At 42.7% G+C, this 25,122-nt stretch overlaps 1 protein-coding gene across 2 annotated transcripts; it reads right to left on the minus strand.

Annotated features, from left to right (window-relative positions):
• Positions 1 to 265: 265 nt before the first annotated feature.
• On the minus strand, positions 266 to 19,341 carry VPS37B (VPS37B subunit of ESCRT-I). 2 transcript variants are annotated; one of them, XR_008469170.1, is made up of 5 exons: positions 19,158 to 19,341; positions 10,049 to 10,220; positions 9,315 to 9,397; positions 2,461 to 8,215; positions 266 to 1,345 (listed from the first exon to the last, which is right to left on the minus strand). XR_008469170.1 is itself a non-coding variant. In XM_054219728.1 (4 exons), the coding sequence occupies exons 1-4, from the start codon at positions 19,260 to 19,262 to the stop codon at positions 7,718 to 7,720; spliced, it is 858 nt and encodes a 285-aa protein (XP_054075703.1). In that variant the 5' UTR covers positions 19,263 to 19,341; the 3' UTR covers positions 266 to 7,717. The 2 variants fall into 2 exon arrangements, 1 of the variants encoding a protein (XP_054075703.1); XM_054219728.1 differs by having other exon boundaries at positions 266 to 8,215.
• Positions 19,342 to 25,122: the final 5,781 nt, after the last annotated feature.

The following is a 25,122-nucleotide window of genomic DNA, read 5'->3' on the forward strand; positions in this document are numbered from 1 at the left end:
AAGACTGAAGCATTTGGAGCTCAGCAAGACCGCCCGTGACAGGGTGAACACAGCTCCCTTGGAAGAAAGACAAAATTTTTGAGGGTCCTTTTGAAAAAGTCTAGAATCAATATTTTCATCCAATTCCTTGTGCCCCCCCCCCAACAACGTCAATCAAATTTCATACAAGCCACAGTAAAAAACATGATAACTGTTCCTGTGATTAACAATAGGTTATAAAGCAGTTAACTAGAATTGTTAAGTTGCTGTATCTTAAGAAAACACATTTACAAGGTATTTTACCATTTATTTCAGTCTTGTAGCAGTCTCATGATGACTTACAATTTCCGAGGTTACACGTCACGAAACAGACTGTACAGTTTTACAAGCAACTACCGCGGGCAGCGTAGCGAGCGACAGTTCTCATTTCCCAACCACGTGTGTATAAAGCGCCTTCCACATTAAAAGGCTTTGGTGTTAATACTGGTGTTACTGGGCAAGGGCAGGCAGCTGGTCTAATCCTGTGAGTTACATCGAGATCATCTCCGATCCAAAGATTTGCATCCTTCTCAGCCTTTCCGTGAAGCTCCGGGAGAACCTCTTGTCTGCAGCAGCGGTGGGGGAGAGCTGGGAGAAGGTTACCCAGCCGCACGGCGAGTGACGATGTCTGTCCGGACACAGCAGCTCCCCACTAAGTTTCGTTTCTTTCAAACACCATTTCCCTCGGTACAAGGAAGCGCTTTCCGCAATAGCCGGCAGTCTATCTATAGATGGTGATAAAGATGTATTTGCTGAGACTGACATCATCCTAACCACTCACATCATTACGTTTCATAATGGAAACACTGATAAATCAAGAATGTCAACTTTTAAAAATCTCACTACCATAACTCTAGCCGCAGCTGTAGTTGAAGTGTCAAGAATTAAAAAAAAAAGAAAAAAAAAAAAGGCAAAACATGGCTTTAAGAACGACGCTACGGGTAAGTGTAACTTCTTTAACACCGCTGCTGTTTCACTATGATTTACTTAAATGGGTACTTACAGAGGCTGCGGGTAAAACAACCCAGAGCAGCACATACAAAGTCTCAAAAAATATCAGCAAAAATAAAAACAAGCTCCAAAGGCCACTTAAAGTGTAACCTATGTGCTAAAGTCATTTTTAAACCAAAATTAAGCTTACTGGCCAGTCTCCGATTTTCTTAACTCCTATACTCTTTGGGAAGTATTGGCTAGTTGTAGCAGACAAAAAAAAAAAAAAAATCACAACTGCAAAGTGTGTATGCAAAGGTTTATTTTGAGACTCCACCAAGACACCCCCCTGTGCAGGATCCGATTTGCTAACGCCGGTTCAATACCAGTATTGTATCTGTGGAGAGAGGAAGATGTTTAACTGGATGAGCTACCGAGAAGAAATTTTACTCGGCACCTGTAACAAAAGCAATGGAAAATAACCAAGCGAAAGTTGTGAAATATTACATTCTGCTCCCTTTCCAGGGAGGTTAGTACAGTACAATTTATTCTTCTTGAAGCAGCTTTCAAACAGCCTGCTATCAAAGCCCTCCTTTCCCCACCCTTTGGCGCTCTCAGCAGCCAGATCTCCAGTAACCACAAATTAGTTCGAACACGAGCACACAAAGCAGCTCAAGCTCAGTAACAGCGCTGCTACAGAGGGCAAAGTTTACAAAACACAAGGTTTACAAATCCCAAGATCCTTGGGCGGGGGGGGGGAAATCCATTGAAATCAAGCACACGAATAGAAAACTCTGCCCTTACATGCTCTAGGAAGTCAGGTAAAAAACGCTTCTGTAAAAATATGTTTTTAAGAGCCCTTAATTAAAGCTACGAACAGCAGCATACATTTGCACGGTATTTTATTTCCCTTCTGCGCCCAACCTGCCAGTAGCGGTGACTAAGGCACGAGTGACGTGCATCTGGGCAGTACTATTTTTAGTGGCAGTATTTCCTGAATGGCCCAATCAGGAAAATGACTTGGGAAATACAGAAATATCAGCTAATACAATCATTTAACAATTGCCTTATAGGTATGAAAAATACCAAGACGGTACACGTTCCCCTCACAAAGCATCTATCACCTCTGCTAGCGTGAGACAACTAACACACAGCACAGCCCAAAGGCCATTATTCAATTTCTCCACCATTTCCCCTCAACCAGGTGGTCTCGTTCCAGCACCGAGAACTGCAGCCACTTTGTCACCTCCCCTCCTCTACGAGACGCAGCCGGCTTCTTTCAAGACTAATGAATCTCTCAGAAACTAGCCCATCCCAAGCAGCAGTTGCTAGAACAATGCGTAACTTTAAGAGCATGCAGCAAGGTGCACAATTAGCTGATGTAGGGAGAGGAAAACTCTTTAGCTTTGAAGGAAAAAGTAATTCCTACTAGTCATCAACGAGCACGTAGAAAAAGCACTCTTCAATAGGTTGGAGATAGTAAGTAGTAATAAAAGACGGCCTTTAGCTTACAGCAGGTTCAAGGGATGCACCGAGAAGTCTTCCAGCCACAGCAGTCTGTGATTTGTCCTGCAGGTAGGGAGAAAAAATGGAAATTTGGCTTCAGGAGAGGTTGAGCCCACCATAGGCTGCCCAGGTACAGGCTGCTTTATGGACATCAGCTAGGGCACCGGCGTCTCAAAAAGGCTTCTCTAAAACGTCAGTCGAGACAAAATTCTCTCAAAAGAACCCAAGGCAACACAGGTCTTGTTTCTAGTGACAAAGTCTCCAAGAGGTGAGCAAACAAGCCTCTTGTTTGCTCAAAAAGTTGACTAATACACAGGCAGAAGAGGACTCAAATTACAGGAACAAGTGCTACTGAAGGATCTGCGTGGGCTTGCACGGCCCACGGAGCCAGCTTCCAAAGAGATGGGACAAGTTAAGACCACGTGAAATCCTGCCGGTTTATCACTGACGCACCGCTTGCTGCTTTTGTTACTTTGCTTTTTTTTGTTTGACATCCATTACCCGTCAGGGTCTGACCCTCCTGGGTTACCTCTCCTTTGCACGGGGAACAATCCCACCAGAGCCATCTCCTGGTGCTTGTGAACCCCAGTTTTGGAACAGGCAGTTCCTGAAGCTTTGTGCACACCTTCTCCAAGCTGCAGGACACGGGCGTTGCTGCAAGTTCTTAGAAGAGCCGAGTTGAAGAACTGCAGCTTTTACATAACACCGTCTCCTTCCCTCGCCCACCCGCGCTGACTCAGCCCCGCGCCTCGGCCTCAGCTCTAGTTTCCTATTTCTGCATCAGCAGGAGGTTATCAAATCTCCGTAGGCACCACAAATGGAACGTATCAAGAAACAATTAAAAAAGGGATTTTCTCCCATATATTATCAGTCATTCGGCAGCAGGAGTTCTATTTCACGTTGCTATTAAAGCGACAGATATCACACAAAATTACATCAGGTCTTTTCTGTGCTCTGACTCATATTCCTAAATAACTCTGGTTGACTCATTTCTCCTAACTTGTCTTGGCTGAAATCTAAGTTTTTTCCTCTTTTAACAAATAAAAGCGGCTTTTCCCCTTCCTTCAGCTTTTCCAGGTGGAGATTACCTAAAGACTTCCACTATTCCAGCTAATTGTGGGAAACTAAAACAAAAGCAAAGGGATTCTACCTGGCAAGACAGCCCTCCTACCTCGCCGCCAGGATGACAACGTACAGAATCTACCCTGAGCACACCTATCCTGTATCAGCTATATACAAAATGGACTCGCTATATCCAGTCACTAAAACCATGGCCAACAGATTTACTACGAATAAGTAACATTATTTTCTTTCAAATTTATGTTCTACATTCACCTACAACTGTTTTTATGTTGCTAAATAAGCATGAACGTAACTCCACTGTGATTAAATGAAACCACAATAGGAACACGACACCAAGAGAGATATGCTATTTTATTTAAAATCAGACCACAGTAGATTACAGAAAGACTTATTATGCAAACAAATCCACTGTACGTTTCACAACTTGCTAGGCATATAAAATTGCCCCTTTATTAGACTGTCCAGGATTACACGAGGAACCGCTCGGGTGCAGGACGACTCTACCTCCTCAGAACTCAATGTTTGCCAAGTAGCTCTATCTTCAGGCTAAAGGAATTGTCGATTTGAGCTCTGTATCTAAGTCATTATTCCAGTTTGAGAGGGCAGAGAAGTCCCAAAAGAGGTCGAGACTGAGGTTGTGGAAGTTGGGGCACTAAACGTAACGGTCACCCATGACCAGACCGTGCCCAGGGCTCTGCCTCCTGGCATCACATCAAAGCTTATATTCTGTATAGTCCCTCCAGCGTCACTGGTACAAAGGTGACCTGCGTGGATCAGCTGTGCTAGAACAACTGACTTCGCTTCCTCTAGGAGACAGCACTGAAGCGCAGTGAGACTCATCTTTGAGTTAGAACCACTCAACGCTGCTCATCAAACCACCTAACCACATACAATTGAATTAGTCATAACTTATAAAACTGCATAAAAAAGACTGGCAAAAGTAATGCCATCCAAAGAGAACATTTTCAACGCTACCAACACTCTAAAGCCATGTTACACATCGTATTTAAAAGATTTTTCTCCACTCCAATTGCTTTGGGGAAGTATATGCTATTTGCAGCAGACATTAAAAATCCTCAAGACAACATAATAATATATATATTTTGGCAAGCATACTGAGCCGCCCCCTCTCAAGTCTCAGCTTGCCTATGGCATTTTAATCTCGCTATCTTATAAACAGTGCAAATTAGTATGATTCTATACATCCTAGCCATAGCAAAATTTTTTTATTAGCTATAACAGAACAGGAGAAGCTGTCGAAGGGCAACAGGCTGAAAGCACTGACACGCACCTCTTGCCCGACTCACTCAGGTTAGTGTTTTGTAAAGTTTGTTTCTGAAAGGATTTAAACAGCTTTCCATAGTCATCTTTCTCCTTTACCCTTAAACATCACCAGCAGTCAAGTATGTATTTACAGTTTGTGCGCACACACACACACAATTAATGGCAAATCGTTTTCCATGAGCAGCTGGATTTCAGTTATGAGTTCGCTATAACTGAAACATCACATTAGTTACATTACCTACGTTCAAACTTATCCATCAGTGAAGGCAACTAGAAGCTTACAAATAGCAGATACGGCCTTTGTTTTTTCTGAAGTATGAGGGTGAGTTTCTTGTAAAAGAAAGTGCTCTTGAAGAGCCCTCAGAGTTAAGCAATGGCCATTCAAATGATAAAAACGCTAATATCCTAGTTTTACAATCACAAGTAGTGATCCTAAGGCACGTCAGCCACATGCATCTGCAATAATGCATTGTTTTGCTTTCAGACAGAAAAATTGCATTAGCTTTGTCTGTATTTAGTTTGCACAAGAGTTGGTTTCTAGATAAAGTATCCCTGAAAGGTCATGTTATCACAAAAGTTACCAAAAGACAGAAAATATAACAAGTAGTAAAAATATTTTTGGACTACTAATACCAATAAAGTTAGATACATAAAACGCAGTGCAAATTCACAATACACTTATCTATCACCTCCATCACTTCTGAGGATGTTCAACCCTCGGGAAAAAAAGTTGGCACTTGATAAGTGTAAAATATACCTGGTTGTTTTTATTAACCGTTAGCAAAACTGATTTGAGAGTGTTTTAGAGTTTTTGTGTAGCAGGCTCAAAGTACGAATTTGTATACTCAGTCACCACCCCGGTAGCCCCCACCCACTTTAATTCTTTCTAGGACACAGATCTTTTCTACAGCAGACTTACGTTTAGCATTCGGATACAACAGTTGCCATCCAAGTACCAGCACTAATAGCACAGCAAAATTGCTTTGAAAGAGTCATAATTAACCATGCTTATATGAAGCTTCAGTGAGAAAATAATACCAAGAAAAGATATTACACTATTTAAAAAAAAAACAACAAAACAACCACATCCTGTACCATCACTAGATTACAGAAAAAACACACTTTGCAAACAAATCCAATGCACATTGCTTCACAAAATCCCCCATCTATAGAAAATTTCCAGACTTACGCTGGGGAATTGGTTCAGCTGCCAATAACACTGACCAACCTTCTGCCCTTTGTCTTCAGAAGGCAAAACAAGCCAAAAAAACATATTTTCAGAATAGAGAGCTTCCTGTTATGAGCTTAATTTCAAATTACTATTTGCTAGCAACCACCACACTCCAGAGGAAATGATTAAGGGACAGTCAAGGGCCTTACGTAAAGAAAAAAAAAATAAATATTCTATTTTGACTGATGCTGTTTGTAGTACGGACTTACAAACAATGTAGTGCATTCCAGGACAATGATATGAAAATGCTTTGAAATAACGTAGGGGCTGTAACAGATTCTGGACTGCGAGTTTCTTAAATTACCATGAATTAGTTGAAAGTTGTTTGTGGATGGCATTGATAACGAATTTACAGACACATTCTGCGCAAGCAACAAGCGTTAAGATCTGCCTCCCCCGATGCTAGATTAAAATACCAGCATGTGTCTGCACCTTAGGCTTCAAGAGTCACATGGAGAGTGAAATCTGAGCTCCCCTAAAAAGCCTCCCCCTCCAGTGGCATAAGTCGTCAAGAATGGATTATGTCAGATGCAAACAGCCACCATGGATTTAAAAAAGCTTTTCTGTTTTGCCTGCTTGCAGAGAAATGTTACCTGCAAACTCCAGATAGATAGGCATGCCAAAACCTGCAAAACTAAATGAAATAGGAAAGTTAAAAATAGCTCTGCCAAGTGAGAGACTGAGTTTGAGGGATAAAATGAAATTAAGGAGCTTCAAGTGGGCATTTACATAACGTGAAAATGCAGTATTTGATTAAGAAAATACCCTGCCTAGATTCCTGGAATCACATGATATCAAAAGCTAAGCACCTGTGTAAAAAAATCACTTCTGTATCCAAGGTGTGGAAAAGAAAAAAAAAAACCAACCATAAGAAAGAGTCTTAATAGGCAAGGAAATAAAAATGCCTGGTAAAGTTTCTATAAAACTCTAAACTGGCTCTAAAAACAGTTTAGTGTAATTTCAAGAGACCAGGACTTTCAGGATATCAAGCTATTTAGGAGTGGGAGGAGTGCGTACTTTTACTATGAAAAGTCTACGGTAAGGAGTGAAATGTAGAAATGAAACTCTTGTAAGTTTTACCGGCTAAAAACCATGCAACATTTTCTGACAAGAGTTTCAGCTCAGCGAGCTCTGAAAACATTGTGCACCTGGCCATGAACGCCCTTGTCTGGGCAGACCACAAAGGATGCCGACGCGGCCCATTGCAACTCTTTGCCCAGTATTCAGATACGGTTGTTACTATCCAAACACTGGCACCGACAGAGAATTCTTTAGAGGGACAAATAGCTCCCAGTCTGCCACACATACATCCAGCTGCGATGGGAACACATCCGAACAGAAGAGGATGCTGATTGGCCATCACTAAAGAATTCAGAGCGTGATTCGATTTGTAATGTCAAGAAATCCACTGTACGTTGTTTCACAATTTGATGGATTTACAAAACTTAGACCCTATCACCTTCCTAGAAAAACCTTGTTGTCACTGATATTTGAAAACAAAAATAATCACATTTACCAAACACAATTGCAAACCTCGGTGCCACAGCTCAGATTTTGTACTCCATTGTGCAAAAACCAGAGGCTTTCCATCGCCTACATTAAGTCTCTGAGGGGGATAAAAGGGAAATATAAGCACCAATACATAACTTAGGCGCACCAAAATATTCACTGGAGGATAAAGCCAGGATGTGGTGGAAGGCGAGGTGGTCTTTGGGGAAGAACTGGAGGATACTGTGGTACAAACTGAGATGGGTATCCTGGCTGTGGCATTTGACTTGCAGACTGAACTCCTGGTCGCGGGGGGAGAGGAGGATACGGAGCACCTGGATGAGAAAGAGCTGGTCCTGAACTCATGGCTGCAGTAAACGGAGTAGGAAAGCGTCCTGCTGGGACTGAAGAAGGTGGAGGGGGTGGTATTCGTCGGGGCACAACTGAAGGAGTGTTTGCATCCGAAGTGTAGGAATCTTGAGGTGCTGGTGTTGTCTCGGGTGCTCTCGGCTGAGCCTGTGGCTGAACCTGCAGAAGTCTCTGACCCTTCAGCACCATTTCTTGCAGCTTCTCGATTTTGACCCGGCGCAGGTGAGCCAGTTTACGCTTGCTCTGGTACTCATCAATGAAGGAATCCAGTGGTATTTCACCATCAAGAAACTTTTCTGCCATATTCTGTCAAATATGGAACAATCTCTTAGAAAACCACATACCGCAAGAGAATCTGAATGTCTTACATCCTAAAAATAGCATAATTGTGCCTGTGATTTTCCAGCTTGTACGTGGAAGATGACTGGCACGCTAAGAATTCCGAGCAGAATTTTGAGTGAGTTATTACTCAGAAGCACTGGGAGTTAAATATCATTTTTGCTTAAATTTATACTGAAGCAACAACAGCAGTGAGAACATCTGAATCTATCTCTGAATGTTCCCCCGATCATCAGAGAAGGGAACGAATCAAGTCCAACAGCTTTCCAGATTGCCAGCTAAGATGAATTACAGCTCAGTACTGCTTGCAATGCCAGCAGAGACACTGAGAACTCTGCAACCCCCAGTACAGAGAGGCAGATTATTGCTAAGCCAGGTTTAATACTCACGCTTACTTGTGGCTTTGGGTAAATGGTGTTTAATAATTAAGAGAGGTGACCATACATAGAATCACTAAATTGTCCTGGGAATGTCTTTTTGTGATGACAACTTAAGGCCAATAAGCAGAATTTTTCCCCTGATACAGTTACAGAAAACATCCTCCAGGCAAATCGGCAAACAAAACCAAACGCTTCCATTATTCTGAAAAAAAGACCACCCTTCAAGCACAGCAAGGGATACTGGCACCTAGACAGATATGTTGAAATCCTAAGGGAGCATTTCACCGGAAATGCTGGAGAAAAAACAGTGCAGGCACAGTTTTTCATTAGGTTACTAATTGACATCCATAATGGATTAATAAGTATACCAGGCAAACACCATTAAAAAAAAAAAATTTCCATATTTATGCACTGTGAATTTGAAGGCAATGCCAACGAACTAAGAGAGTCTGGCTTTCTCTTCTGAAAAGGAGCATTTTCTCTCTTAACTTCAAAGAGGTCAAGAGTAAAAAATTATTCAGATAAAAAAATTCTCACTGTTCATTGAAGTTCAAAGCAGAGACCAAGCCATATTCTTAAAGATATCCCTTTAGTCTATTGCACGTTCGATGCTGCACTGCAGCTACGTGCATGGAAAGTCTTTGGTAATGGTTCCAAGTGGCGGAATTGAAGCGTACTGTCATTACCTCTGTGTCTTCCTCAATCTTAGCCCCCTCTGTCTGAAGCAGCGCTAGCAGTGTCTCCAGTGAAGCATTACTGGATTGTCTGTCTGTAATGGCACACAAAGAACAGTAAATGACAGCTGTCTCTAAGTGACTTCTCACTGAAGCTATACAGCCTCAGCAAGCATAAACATTTCTAAGGCACGTGTGTACAACTAGCATACTCCATTGGTCTAGACAGATTGATCTACAGTAAGGAAACATATTAAGTAGTTTAGGAATATTGTCAGAGTGCTAAAAGCTGAAATTTAATTACGATGACACATTTATAATATTGAAAGACAATGCACTTCAGCAAGTGCAGTATCAGACATACCATACTTCATAATTCAGCATGAAATGAGAAAGTTAAATGCAATACTCAGTTTGATTTAGAATTAATCACTGAAAACTCAAATTATGTTTTGCTTTTTAGCAAGGTAAACAAATTTGATGACTTAAGAGAAGAGTAGGTCAACAATACGTAGGTAACCACACAGTAACAGAAAGAATCCACAGTATCTTTTACTAGGTGTAACAGATACTTAATAAATCATTAGAAGCACGATCTATTTCAGAACTACACAAGAATGACATTTCATTTTGTACCCTAATTCACACAGCTAAAAATGAGACACCAAAAACTAAATAAATATCATGCAACAGATTTACATTCACTGAGAAAACAGCAAATCATAATTGTCACCAGAAAACGTTACCTAGTTTTGTTTTCTTTATCTGGTATGCTTCAAAAAGAACTTGCAGCTCTTGATATTTTTCAGTCAAATTTGATTTTAAGGACTCCAACTTCGGCTGGTACAAAAGATTGCCTTCTGCCAGACTGCGGTTGCTGGCGAGAGTCATGTCCTTGCTGTGTTGAACATTTTGGGCCTGGGAAAAAATAAAAAAAAAAAGGGGGGGGCATGAAATGATAGTGAAAATATTAAGCAAAACCAATGGTTATTTAGACAGTATGAGAATTTTAAAACTTCTAAATAAACAACAAAAGTAAGCTCTCTGTAAAAATCAGTACTATGGTATTGGACCTGCAACTAACAACAGTACTTTTGGACTTTTTATGAACAGAGGGAATGTCTACTGTACGGGTCAGCTTCAGCTATTGCGCTCTTTTCCCATCATCTCTTTTTTCTGCTACACAAAATCCTTTCTCACAAACCGTATTTTTACTGCTATACTATTTTACTATCATATCATCTAGAAGGAATAAGAAGGTCTACGCCACAAACAGCACATTGAAATCATCTAAAATGTCAATGGACTGTTGAAACTCACAGGGGAAAGACCTTCAGAGGAATTCCCCCGAGAATAAGGATCTCCCTTTTCAGCTATGAGAACCTCTATGAGCACCTGTCAATGAATCGCTTTCTGAACAGGAATTAATACTGACCTGAAGTCACTTTCCTGCACATTTTTTTTCACATGCAGTTGAGAGCTCATTAAATAGTTTTCTCCTCCAACCTGGAAATGGTAATCACTTGAAGAGTCTGTATTGTGGGCAAGGACTCCTAAGAACCCCCTCTCCTTTGAGCAGGGGCAGAGGTGCCGGTGAATGCTCCTGCGGGCGGAACGGCTTTTGCCCAACCAGAACAGGAACCGGGTTCCTGCTGCGCTGAACATGCAAGAGGCAGGTTTCACCTCGGCGGTAGGACAGAGGTTTCTGGTCAGAAACCACTCTCCGGGCGCTCGCTTAGACACTTCTGCAAAGCGACAGAGGAGTGCGGTTTATGCCACCCGGGTTTCTTCTAATTCTCGTCACAAATTTGTGAGGTCTGACCTGCTGGTTGTCATAGCTTTGTGAGATCAGATTTTTACATTCACGCCCTGCAAGCTGCAGATGCTTTGTATGAATTTTTACTCATTATTTAATGTAGATGCTTCTTCATTCCCACCTCAAGCACCACCCTTACCATTCCCCCATAATGAATGCTGACAGATAAAGCAACAGTTGCTGTTAAAAAGATCTTTGAATCCCAGCAGTAACATGCAACAAGGCTCCAAAAGGGTGTCATCCTTTATCTTATTAAAATGCAAAACCCTAGGACTGCATCATTACCATGCCTTCTCCAGAATAATCTTCCCCAACTATGTTAAATCAACCCTGGATTAATGCCAAAAGCTTGTTTGTCAGTTTAATCCTTCTGCTTAACATATCCTAGCCTGAAGACATTGTTCCTAAAGAACAAACGACAATTCTCAGAAAACCAACATGCGGCAAGATTCCGACTTTGCTCACACATACAGAGGCTATTTTATCAAGACAGTCTCCATGAGTTTTGGGAAAGCTGCGTGTTTAGGGAAGTCTGCCCTGACTGTCACATTAGATTCATTAAAATATTCAGACATCCGAAGAAAAAAAAAGAAAAAAAAAAAGGCAAGGGATCTGATCTTAGATTTTCAGTGTGAATCAACAAGTGGTTCAGTTTTCCCATAGCGCAACAGACTGATTCTATTAAGCTGCGTTCAAAATGGACGAAACATTTGGTACACTTTTTGTGACCTCCTACATTAATACGTAGCCCTTCTAGCCCACGCCATCCCTGTTTAGCTGTAACAGATCTTAACTGACGGGCAGTCACACTGAATTCAGTGCAAACACGGAGAGTACAGTGCTTTCTTCCGTTCACACTGATGGGGGGACCCAGGAGAGCCACACCTCACGAACAGGAAAAGAGGAAACCAAATGATGTATTTAAAAGCCCCAGAAAAGGACAGGATCAGAATTCAGGTGTTCTTGTCAGTCTGAGCACATGACTGAGTGCATCAGGTGAAAATATTTTCCAAGTGTCACAGCAGTGTCTTCAAAAGCAATTACTTCCTTTTAAAATATTTATACGCTGCTTTAATCTCCTAAACTCAAAAGTGGCTCAGTCTTACTCAAACGCATCTTTGGCCTCAGATATTGCTCTTCAAATATCAAAGTTTTACTCTCTTTCACCCTGTTCTTGCAAAACCACTTTAAAAAAAAAATAAAAATCAAGTCAAGGATAATGCTGAGTCCTAAAGTCTAGATGAATCAAAATAAAATTCTATTCCAAATTGTGAAAACAGGAGAAACTGTATTTGTGATACTGTTTTATCTTCGTGAGTTCTCGCATCAAGCCTAAAAAAGCTTCCAGCCCTATGCTTGTGTTCAACTTGAATCCTTCCCAAGAATAAAAAGAAAATCCTCTCTTTTCACTTTTGAATCCAATGCAAAATAATTTAAATTAAACTGGTTGCTTCCATTTGGTGGTTCTCATATGATCTAATGCTGTTAGACTGTCGCTTTCGGAATGCCTAAGCCCCCGTTTTACATTTTTTCTAACTATTATGAAGGGAACTAAAATACACACGATTTAACAGCTTAATTACCGGCATCCAGCTTCTTACCAAATCACCTGCCATCACTGCAAGTTTTGTTAACCAGCTGTCTTCTTAACTGCCACCCAAAGAAGATTGCATGCAAAAAGATTCATGGTTTCTGATGCCTCTCCTCTTTCACCGCTTTAATGAGCGAACTACTTCCTTCAAGAGACTTCAATTTGATCTGGTGATTGTATTTTCACTGCTGATACTCTCGTTTCAAACCAGTTGCGCAGTCAGCCTGGGAAGACCAGTTTTATGAGTGAACTTTGATCTTTCTTCAGGATGAAGAATGTGTACATTTCCTCTAGAGAGAAAAAAGCCAGCGGACACAAACCTACACAGCTTTCAAGAGCACCAATCCCAGGAGCAGGAACCTTTTACTGAAATCATATACAATAAAGAGGAAAAGGAAGAACTCCAGGTAGACAGAGAGAACAAGAACAAAAATCTTCATGAAGTCAGATAAGGATTTTTGTGGTGTTTTTAAAGAGTACTTTTGAATAACGCCTGCCTCAAGTATCATAACAACTCTCAACAGAACAAGGAGGAAGCAAATGCCTAACTTTCTACAATGATTTTCTAAAAAAATTTACTTTTAAATAATTTCAAATGTGTGAAGACGAATAAATATCAGCATGACATGATCCACCTGACTTGTACAAATAAGGAAAAAATATCATGACCTACATGTAACACAGAGTGACATCCTTTCCTGTCCTTGGCACCTGATACCTAGCAATTATGCACTAGTCTAAACTTAATCAAAAGTCTTAAAACTACTCGGTTTAAAACCGAAAAAAGTTAAGGTATTTGTAATCGCACTTTAAGTTACAGTGCTTGAAATTAACCAAGACTTAATGACTCAACTTTTTCCATATTATAGCACTTCTAAAAAGGGCACACTTTTTCTAGAGAAGTTGAACAAAAACCATGATTGACATTTAATGATCAATTCAAGTGTCTTCACTTCCAGCATTATTCTGTGTCAAATTTCTTCAAAAAAATGGACAGTTGAAGAGATGAGAAACTCAAACTAAATCTTACTCAGAGCCATGAGAAGAAGCAGTTCCTCAAATACAAGGTAAACTTAGCAATGATGTTTAACGAAATTTCAGGAGGAGCTGGTGAAGACCCATCCACCTGTTCGGGACGTTCAAATGCTTCATGCCACTGAAAAAAGTTTGAAGTCTGTGGAACGAGTAAATTCTATTTCACAACAAACAGAACAAACATAATCCCAAAGCAATGCAACTTGAATAAAGTCATGATTTTACAAACCAGAGTAATCTGGCACCGATGTTACGGTCTGCATAATAAACTTTTCTGCAACTGTTCCACTGCGTTTAGAAGTTAAATCAAGGAATCAGAAAAGCAAACACTGTGAGGTTACCCTAAAAAGCCCTACAGAAAAACTTTCAAAAAACGTTGACTAATTTAAAACAAACAAAAAACAGTCGCAAAATCATCCAAGGGTCAAAGATACAGTACGGCGTGACCAGTCTATTAAGATTATTAATGCCGCACAAAGCATGCTTTCAGCATCCATTCACAGCTTTCCACAAGCCCAAGACAATAGCCAAGCAAGGAATAAATCCAACAGAAGTTATTTAGTTGTCAGATGTGTTGTGCAACAAAAATGTGTATTAGCAGGGAACTGCTACTGCATCAGATGTTCACCTGCCTGCTGGAACTGCAATGAAAAAACGTAATTAAGAGAAATAAGCAAACACCACACAACTCTCTAGCAGAATTGCTAACAAGACTATTGAGATCATGAGCACTTCAACAGGCAGGAAACATTAATCTGAGGGGAGATGAGAAATACCAGTCAGAATCACGAGACATAATGAGACAGGACAATGTTAAAGAGAACATATGCTTTTTTTTTTTTTTTTTTTTAACTGCTAAACTCTCACTGTGAATTCTGAATGGGAGAAATGGGGCAACAATACTGAGCTGGTTATAAAAGGATTCTAATGGGCAAAGGATTGCTTGCCACTGAGTAGACCACTCAAGCCAAATTGTGCATGCTGCAAGAAAATAAAGCCATGGACACCTGGAGGTTATTAAAGACAAAAATCATGATTTATGCAGCACTTCAAAACATAAGATGCTGGAAAAGTGAGTTTCTTTAACAGAAATAATTTGAATAATTTTACTCAAGGTTTTATTTAATAAGCACTTCCAAGAACAGGCAGCAGCAACTGCTTTGGGAATTGAGATTCTACTACTTTCATCAACTGCGGCTTCGTTTCATCCCACTTTTCAAAAAGGAAGAAAAATGCTGAATAAAATTAAAACAGAAGCTAGTACTAGCTTAGCAACATTTTTACTGTTTATCATTTACTCCAAAATAATAGCTTGCAGCAAGCTTTTTGTGAAAAATATCTCTGAGAAGCGTCGCTCCTGTTCATCCAAAAGCACGTTCCCAGAACAATTCCAGACCAGATGCCTCCCGAGATGCAGTCTGAGTGACTGAAATCCCAACTACCCACAAAGTCCATCAAGTGCTGCTATAATTACAAGCTTGCTTTGGCAAGCACCATGGCAAGTAGTCTCTCCGTACTTTCAAGAAAAAGTCTCTTAAGGAGCTATAAATAAAAAGAAGTTTCAAGTGGTACCATTTTAATTGCTTTATACATAGCATACATCCACAATAGTTTTAGGTTTCTTCCGTCTTGCTCTAGCCTTTAGCATTCCCACATTCTCTCTTTCACTTACACATACTTGTAAATCAGGAATAAAATATGCAGTCACACTGCGGAAGTACAACGATGCACATTCGGAGTGTCAAATTAACCCGTGAAACAGGAGCTGACAGGTGCAGAGTAGGAGAATAGAGACTTCTCTTACAGAAGACTTAAGAGCACTTTTCATCAAGTAGTGGTGAATGATAACACACCCTCTAACAACATCTGTTTGGTAATAAATATTAATACAAGTCCAAAGTAATTAGATTTGCTAAATTTAAGTCTTCTGATTACATAAGTACTAGCTTTAAAAACGACAAAATAAAGGTTAAAAGGTAAGTTGCAATTCTTAAACATTTATTCCAGAGGAAAGAGACACCCAGAACTGCAATTTGCACTCATCAGGCACAGGCAGGTTACTCATTTGATGCTTCACTGGAAGAGAAAAATCTATAGTTGTCACCAAGGCTAATTTCTAACTTTGTAACTAAATTCCATGTTTGGCAAGCAAGAACATAACCACTTACACAATGTGGTTTTAGGACAGAAGTGAGAATCCAAGAAATCTGGGCATGCATTCACATAGTTTTAACTTGGACTTTCCGCACTGTCCGATCTTTTCAATCGGCTTTTGAGAAAAGGACTACACTCAAAAACCCCTTCTGTGCTTGCCAGTGTACTCTGAAATCCTGGAATGAGAGGAAGGCAATACATTTCTGACTTCTTGACTTCGTATAATTAAGGCCTTGAAGAGCAAATAATTTTTGGCAGTAGAACCTCAGTGGTCAATAACACAACGTTGCACTGTTACTGAAGTGATGTTCCAGTAGGTAAAAAGAAAACTCATTTTCACAGAAAAAAATTCATTGAGCGACTACCAGTGTCAGGTCACAAAATCTCTCATCTATGCTGTTTAGAGTTATCATGCCGAGACTGACTTTTATAAACAATGTACTTTTATTTCATGAAGATGAATACTGTAGATGTACTACAGATATTAACCTCAAAGAATTATATAAAAAAAAAAAAACAACTCCTCCTCAATTTTAAAAGACTTGGAGTACCAGACAATTGGCTTCCTTCCTCTTTCTATCAGACAAGATGTTCGTTGTTCAAACACTAAAAGCCCAGAGGCTTCAAAAACAACCGTACAGACAGAAAAAGCAGCTTAGCTCTTTGATGTCACATTTTCCCATACCTGGGGATACGGTGTGAAGGACACTGTATATGCACATTACCCCAGCGAAATGTGAATGTGCGCGTGAGCACACACAGAGAGAGATATATATACACACACACCCCCACCCACAATGACATATACAAATCCTGCTCAAATGCTGCACAGGAATACATTCCCTTTAAGGCTGGAAAGTGCCTATTTTTAGCTATTAGCAAGAAAGCCAAGTGGTTTTCCAAATCCTCTTCTTTGTGAACAAAACATTGGTTTTTGAGCTGGGTTTCCCTTGCAACAAGGAGAACAAAGGTTTTTTCAATTATGGAATAATCAGATTTAGCCAATTTTGCCACTGAAAATACAAGTGACCTCAGAGAAGTGACTCAGGAATCATGATTTAATTGGCATGCCACAATGAAATTACGAATCGAAGGACTTTGGAATAGCCCTACAAGCTAGATATATGCGGATTAACAACCGAATACCTACACAAGTAGCAGTGAAGTCACCACGGTTCCTCCTTAACTTCCAGGATTTCCCTCTCTGCCTCTTCCTGCCACATACTTCACAGTGAAAAATAAGGACCCAGCAGCACAAACTCAGAGAGTAAACAATTCAGTGGAGGCAAAATTAGAACAAGGAAGAAGTATTCGAGCATGGCCAATTCCTTCCAAGGCGGGTAAATGCATTTCTAGTTGAACAGACCCTAGTAAAAGCCTCCACATGCAATAAAAGAGGATTATAACCAGACAGTAGCACAGCCGTATTTCCACACAGCTTGAATACCTCCAAACGCAGCCACACTTTCCAAACACCACAAAATATTCCCTCAGGCCCAGAGAACTTTACTCTACAATTTAAAAGCCTTCTGTTGCCAACGAAAGAGGAAAACCGGAGGGTCAAAATGAGAATACGGTCTAGTTCTGCAGAGACAGAGGATCTTTTCTACTATGGTCATGAGGTTTTCAGTCACTTCTGACCTACAGTCTTAAGTGTGTATTGACAAATAAATAATTAAAAACGAGCCCACTGAGCCAGGCCTTCTGCTGATGTACCTTGTCAGAGGTCACACTGAAATCAGCAATACTGCACCCATTTATATCTTTACAAAGCCAAGCCTGTTATAACCCATTGACTTCCCTTAAATATTTAGTTTTGATAGAGAAGGGTACTTCTGCCCCCTGGTAAACCTCGGTGCCTCCAAGATCTCTGCATGTTTTACTTACCACAGCAGTATCTGTTTCTTCAGCCGTTTAAGTTCTCAACATATAAGCTCATATGAAAAGGTATTAAGCCTGCCCCACTCTTGCAAATCTATTTACACAAAGTTCAAAATACAAATTATTGCATAATGCAGTAAGTAAACTCCCTAGAACACCTTATTATCTCGGCCTCAACCTTCAGTGGGCCTCTTCATCTCTAATACTATGACAATTTGGTTTGAGGTGATCCAGAACAATTTCCTTGGAAGTACCAGAAGGGCAGGAATGTTAGTTTGAGGGAAAGCAATTAGAATTGATTTTACTTAGTAAACTAAGCTTCTTTCTCAAGAACATATTGTAACTTTTTTTTCCTGGGGCTTCTGTCCTCTCTATATATATTAAAAAAATCAAAATAAAATAAAAAAACCCCAAATAAATACAAGACCCAGACAAATACAGCACATTTTTTTCTTTTAAAATTTTCATATAAATGGTTTAATCGTATTTGTTGTTAGCTGACTACACAGTTAAGAGTCTTTTAAGAGCATCTGTGGTCAAATAAGCCTGGAACAGTTTTGTATCAGAACTGTAATACACAGGGTCCACTGGCATATAGAAAAACCACAGCAGGAGGAAGAAAACAGGATTCTACTTTGTTTTAAGAAGGCTGGCTCCAAAAGCATGGCTTAGAGTCTGATAAATTGACAAAGCCATTCCAAATAGATTAAAAAAAAAACCAAAACAAAAAGAAGCCCTAGAAAGCCTGACAGCCTTCACTGCGCCCAGCATACCAACTGGGGCACACAGAAATCTCTTTCATATTGTTTTGAATTAAACTTGTGCTGAGACCGAGACCGCAAATAGGACCGACTTCACCCTGACAAAATCCTTCATCGTGGCCAAGGCACAAAAACAAGGGCTGTATTAACGGAAAAACTGATCCCACCTCCGGTCCGTCAGTGTCTCCTAATTTAGTACAAACCGAACGTTTTCGGCAGGGCCGGCCCTCAGCCCCCCTCCTCCGGCAGCCGGAGCCGTGCCCGGGTACAGACACCCCCCCACACACACCGAGGGCCGGCAAACAAAAGGCCGGGAGGGAGAGGGGGAGGGAGAGGGGCTGGCAGCGCCTCCCGCATCACTGGGGCTCCTTATTTACCGGCTACTTCATGGCGGAGCCCTGACGGCCGAGCGGGGCCGGGCAGAGGGAGTCACCTGCGCCGGGGGTGGCGGGGGTACTTCACATCCCCCCCTCCCCCAGATAGCTAGTGGTAACGGAGGCGGCGGCACAGTGAGCCCCGAGGCCCCGCGGGCAGCGCCCCGGCGGGCTGAGGTGGGGGGGGCGGCGGCCCGAGGGGAGGCTGCGACCGGGGCACGGGGCTGCGCGGGCGCCCCTCACCTCTTCCATCTGGCGGGCCATGTCCTGTAGCTGCTCCTCGTCGTCCAGCAGCGCGCTGAGCTCCTGCAGGCTCAGCGCCTCCAGGCGCCTCACGTCCAGCGCCATCCCGGCAGCAACGGCGCCGCCCGCCCCGGCCCCGCTCCCGCCGGCCCCGCTCCCGCTGCCGCCGCCGCCGCCGCCAACCGGAAGTGCCGCCGCGGTGTCGCCCCGGCGCGGGGCCGGCACCGCCCTCGGCGCCCCCTGCTGGGAGGGCGGGGCGGCAGCGCGCGGGGCGGGGCGTACCAAGGGGGCTGGGCGGCGGGGGGGGGACGCTGGGGCGGACGGTACCAAGGGGGGGCCTGAGGGGAGGAGCGTGGTGGGCAATGGGGCTGGCGTGGCCTGGGGGGATCGGGGGGCGAGGGGCGAGGCTGGAGGGCTGTAGGAGAGCCCATGCGAGGGTGCGTGTGTTGGACGAAGCCCACCATGGGGTGACAGCCAAGCAGGGCAGCAGAAGGGTCCCGGGATGGCGGTAGCTGGCCTGGTCAGGCTGGTCTGGTCTGGCTCCCGCTGAGGGAGGCCAAGCGGCGTTTCCTAAAGATGGCGGGCCTCAGCGCCTCGCAGAGCATGCTTTGTCTGCCTCCCTCATGTGACGGCGCCCAGTGCTCGAGGCCCTCGGTGTCTGGAGGGATGGCTGCTGCTGGAACAGGGCTCGGCGGTGTCACCTCGCAGTTGGGCTGCAGGCCTTGGGCCGGCACCGGGAGTTGGCTCTGTCCTGTGCCCGGCCTGAGCCCTGAGCCTTCACATCGACACCTGACACAGCCAGCTACGATGCTCCTGCCTGGAAGTATTGTAGGCACTCTTGTTCTCCTTTCGTTTGTAACTCCACAGCTGTAAATTAGGAAGGAAAATCGGTAGAATTATTTAACTTGCACTTCCTTACCAGCTTGGGAATTGGCTACAGTAAATCTCAAAAGAGCGACTGCATTATTGTTCTCAGTCCTAGGCTGAATACCTATTTAGGTTAAAAATAGCTAAAAATTGTATCTTGCCAAGCTTTGGTGCTATGTCTTTTTGTCCGTGTTAAGCACTTTCTTCTTCAAGAGTGAAGGTCAAGAAATGATTTATCAAAGATGTATTTTATGGTGAACTTAAATACTTTTGAAATGTAATGTAGCAAAAGCTTGGCATCAATTAAAATGTTACAGCTAAAATTTGTTCTTCTGATTTCTGTCTATTAAGTCACCAACGCTTTACTAGGCACTCTGTGGTAACACTTTGGAGCAGTAACTCTCCAATTACTAGTGATGTTAGCATAGCCGATAAAGACGATTATGCCTGGAAATAATTAATTGCGTTAACATAGCCTAGGTTGTAGGCATCTCTAGGCATGCGTCACCTTCATGGCCTGCGCTTGTGGCTAAGGGATCGTGGGCGTGGGTGTGCTTGTTTCTGTGTGTGTGACACCAGAGACAGAACCAAAAGGAGCACATGAGCCAAAGGAACAGGGTAGGGAATGGCCATGTGGTCATTGTCTTTTGTATTTGACATTTTTGATGTAACTGGAAAAAAAAAAGTCAATATAGTGAACTGAATCAATCTCTGATGTAGTGCTATTAAAATGTAATGATGTTATCTTCAGAAAGTGACCCGGTACTTCCTGGTGGAACTGAATGAAGACATGACAGCTATATGTTTGTTCTTTTGTCTTGTAGCTGAACTCAGCTCTCCTCTCCCCCCAAAAAACAAGTCCCCTCTGTCATTAGTATCCGCAGGTAGTAAAAACCAACAACGTGACACTGCTAGAAGAAGGTATCCTGCCCTTCTGGATGCTTAGTGCAAAGCTACTGTACAACCACGATGCAAACCGAGTGTATTCAGAGGCAGGTGAGAGCAAGATGTTTGTGCAGCAGGAAGCTGAGCTTGCTTAGGGTGGGGAGAAGGTGACTAGCGATATGGGCATGTGTCCTCACACCTCAGCACACCAGCCTGTTCCTGTGGTATGTGCTGAGCTCCTCCTTGTGTGGGGTGCTCTGCTCGCAGCACAGGTGAGTAAGCAGCTGTACCCAGTGGCAGCAATGTGGGTTTGCACGACCACTACGTCCTGACCTTGTTATTTAAAACCAGTAGATAGTTGCCATGCCAACGCGATACCATATACCGTATTTGCCCGTGCCCATCAAACAGACAGTGTTACACCAGAGGGTAAATCTGCACATGCAAACATACACAAACACACATATATATACACACACAAATAGAGGAATTAGCTGAGGGATTAAAAGACGCCCTTTCTTCCCAAGAACGTTAGTGATTTTAACTTCATAGTATAGCCAAATAATTGGTATGGGGGGAGTGTGGTTTGGAAGAGTCTGACTCAGCTTCGTGTTGTACGTGTAGTTTTACCACTGCCTTTCGGTGCGATCCTGAGCAGAGTGCTCAGCTTCCCTCAACCGTAGTGCCTTTTGGTTAAACAGGCACAATAATGACTGCTCAGTCCCAGGCTGAGCACAGAGAGGAAAAGTTCACACCGAATAATGCTTGTAGAGGTACTCTGGGTGAGTATCTCTGGTGAAGGGCACTACAGTATGATAATAATTGTATTGTCAACATGCTGTCAGGAAAGATGGTTTACAGTGACCTTCTAAGGAGCTTTTCTGTAACTATCTAATTTTTGTTTATGTTGCAATGGGTTGATGGAAGTTCACTGCTCTAGACACCAAGGAATGGATTATTTGAATTAGTCAGCAGTAATCTGTATTAAAGTTAGAAGCCGCATAATGCAGAACAATGAAGTCCTCATAAAACACACAAATGAACATAACTCATTTGTGCTCAAGTACGACGTATATTAAAAATACCACTTCGCCCTATGTAGTTATGTTTGGGTTCCGGGAATGTTTGAACCTCTGGTCTGCTTTTGTGTACTTGGATCAGCATCTGCATGTGATTGAGTTCTCATGTTTGGCCAGAAAAGTAGCTGGGGTTGAGAGACAAGGTAGGGGGTCAGCCAGTTTTGTATAATTATAAATTCTGTTTTTACAGGTAGGAAGGTGCCTTTCCATTCAGCAGTTTTCATGAAAGAAAAAGGTTTTGTGACAGCACATCGCTTGGACAGAATACGAAGGACTGCAGATAAACTGGGACTTTAGGCTACGGGGATTATCAAACATTGCAGTGCTGCAGGCTGAGATTTATCAGCTACCAAGCCCTGGTTCCTATTTGCCTTTGCTAAAATCCTTTTGAAGGGTGACAGTATTCATGAACATTAAAACTGTAAGCAGGCAAAGTGCAGAAGTCAGGGTTTCTTATAACAGGAGAAATGGAACAAAAAAACTGGGAAGATTGCAGTGGAAACCATGTCATGGTGAATAAGGAGTCAGGCTTCAGTCTTGGGGAGAACTGGCATCCAGCCTAGTTTAAATTAATGTTAGATTTTTTTTTTCTTTTTAAACTCGATCCTGGATTTCCTTCTGTCACCTTATATCCTTTTACAGTCAGTAGCACTGTACCCAGGCATATTTATTAGATTTAGACATATTTTGCAAGTCACCTTCACAACAACTTCATTTCTTTTCCTGGAAAAACTGGTTGGTTACATAGAGGCTGAATTTGCAAGTCTAATCTTCGGCGTTTATTAACCCTTATTAGCCTGGTTGCTCAATGGACAGATAAGTTTTCAGGCTTGTTTGCAACTTAATTTCCTTCTATATATTAATAACAGTCCCTACGTCTGTTTAGATTTCATAGTCTAGATTCCTTCGCATGTGAAAATGAGCTGCATATTCAGAATCCTGAGTGAGAAACAGTGGTCCTGCTGTTTGAGAGAGCAGGAATTAATTGTTAGTACTTCTCTCCTTTCTTTTCAGGCAGCGACAGGCGTGGGAAGGGGAGCGGGTTTATATACCTGCAAATACTTTCTTTGCCTTAAGCTCATAGTGAAGCTGCAGTAGAAAAGGCAGATACTGGTTTTCCTCCCCAGACACTTCTCTGCACCTGAGCTAGAAGCACTCTGTCTGTTTGCCTTTGGTATTTCCGGACCTGCTGAAGGCCTAGAAAGCGCAGCCACTGAAACACACGCAGTTGCTTATTCAGGCAGAGGTTGGTGCACCAGGAGACAAGTTGTTGGAATAAACACAGCTGTGTTTTTGCCATTACACGGAGTTCTCATTTACTGGGTCAGTCAGCCACATACCTTGTCTGCGCAAAGGGACGGAGGTAAATATGTGTCCTTGGGGAATCGCTAGGACTATGAGATCTACTCTGGAACATCATCTTGGATAGAGTTCTCCAATGTTTAAATCAAATAAAGCTGTGGTTATAATTATTACAGGGAATGGTTAGAGCTTATTTATAGTGAGGAAAACAACCTGCTATGGAATATACAGTCAACCTTTGTAATCAATTGTGCTTTCAAACGCCTAACTGCTTCCAGCTCTGCCATGACAGTCTTCAAGCTGTGCTCCCCGAGTTAAGGTTTCAGATAAACCCATCTGAGTTCCCTGCAGAGAAGACTCTTCCTTTTGAGGAGAGGAAACTTTTTATCTGCATGGCTGTAATGGAGAAGCTCCTGAACGGATCTTGTTCGCGTTCCCATGTAAACGTCAACTCTGGGCAAACCCACAGCCACAAAATACTACAGTTCAGGGTTTCAGAGGGAACAGTGGCCTTGTTCCCAGGAGAATGGCCTGAAAAACAGAGACTGCCCACAGGCAGCGAGGCCCAAGGGATGAGGCAGCCCCAGGAGTCGGCTCAAATTCCAGCACTGGAGCAATGCCCACTGCTACACTGGGTTGAGCTCATCTTCACTGCCGGGCTCAGGCTGGCTAACGGGCACCTCTGACACCGGTTTTCACTTCAAAAAAAAAACCCAACATAGTTGGAACGATTTTGAAAAGCAGGATTTTCTGTACAGTCAGAGGGTTGGTACTGGGCCAGCAGAAATGTCTGCATGAGATGAATACTGCTGGATCCCCAGTGGTGTGTGCAGCTCCCACCAGGCTTCCAGGACATAAGAAAACCCTCCTGGCTTTAGCATACAGTTGGATCCTCTTGTCACACACCACCAGCACAATGAAAGGACCTTTTCAAGCCGTGAGATGTAAGGCTCAGTGGAAAAGTAGCCTTGAGTTATCTGGATGCAAAAGAGAGACTTCATCACCTGTGGCAATGAACAAAGTCGGGCCCTGTTATCAGCTTGGACTGGTGCCACCAGCAGAGACAATCTGCCGTTTCCAATGTGCCATTTCAGCTCAAGCTGTTTGGACCTGACCTGGGAGTACGATGCTGGGGTTATCATCACAACAGGCTTGGGAAGCAGGGCTCCCTTCCTGAAATTCACTGTAGCCTTTGCAATAGAACTAATCCCATTGTATCCTCCAATTCCCTTTTTTTGCAGCACTGCCTGGGAGGGACACGCACGATATGATCAAATTCTCTGTTCTGGCATCTCTTGTACTAACGAGCATTGTCCTCCCAGCGCTTCCCAGGGTGAGTCCGCTTCCCTAGTTCCCAGGTGACCCAATTTTTTCCGCCACCAGTTTTTCAATTAAGCAGAAATTAATTCCAGTTCTATGAACCGCTGGCCACATTCTGCTCACAGGTACTGATAAAAATGCAGAATTAAATCACTTGCCCTCCGGGGCTGGGTGGAACCCCAACCTCTTCATACCCACAGTGCAAGTTTTCATCAAGCAGGAACGTACCGGCCATCTACTGGCATGGTGAACTGAGGAGTTCAGAGCACAACAGAGGTTTCCTAAGTGGAGGGAGATAAGACAAAGGGAGCTCACGTTCTTCCGAGGAACAGATTTTTATCATATCCCAAAAGCAAGCAGCTGAAAAGATTCCATTCACGAAGGACTGTGCTTTGAGAACGGGTTAGACTGCCTGCCCTTTCGTGCGAGACTGACGACCGCATCCCATTCGGGATGAAAACAAGTTCTTAAACAGGTTATACCTACCGCTATGGCTCACAGCTGTTATCAGA

This window comes from Rissa tridactyla, chromosome 13, assembly GCF_028500815.1.
Source record: "Rissa tridactyla isolate bRisTri1 chromosome 13, bRisTri1.patW.cur.20221130, whole genome shotgun sequence".
Classification (NCBI taxonomy): Eukaryota; Metazoa; Chordata; class Aves; order Charadriiformes; family Laridae; genus Rissa; species Rissa tridactyla.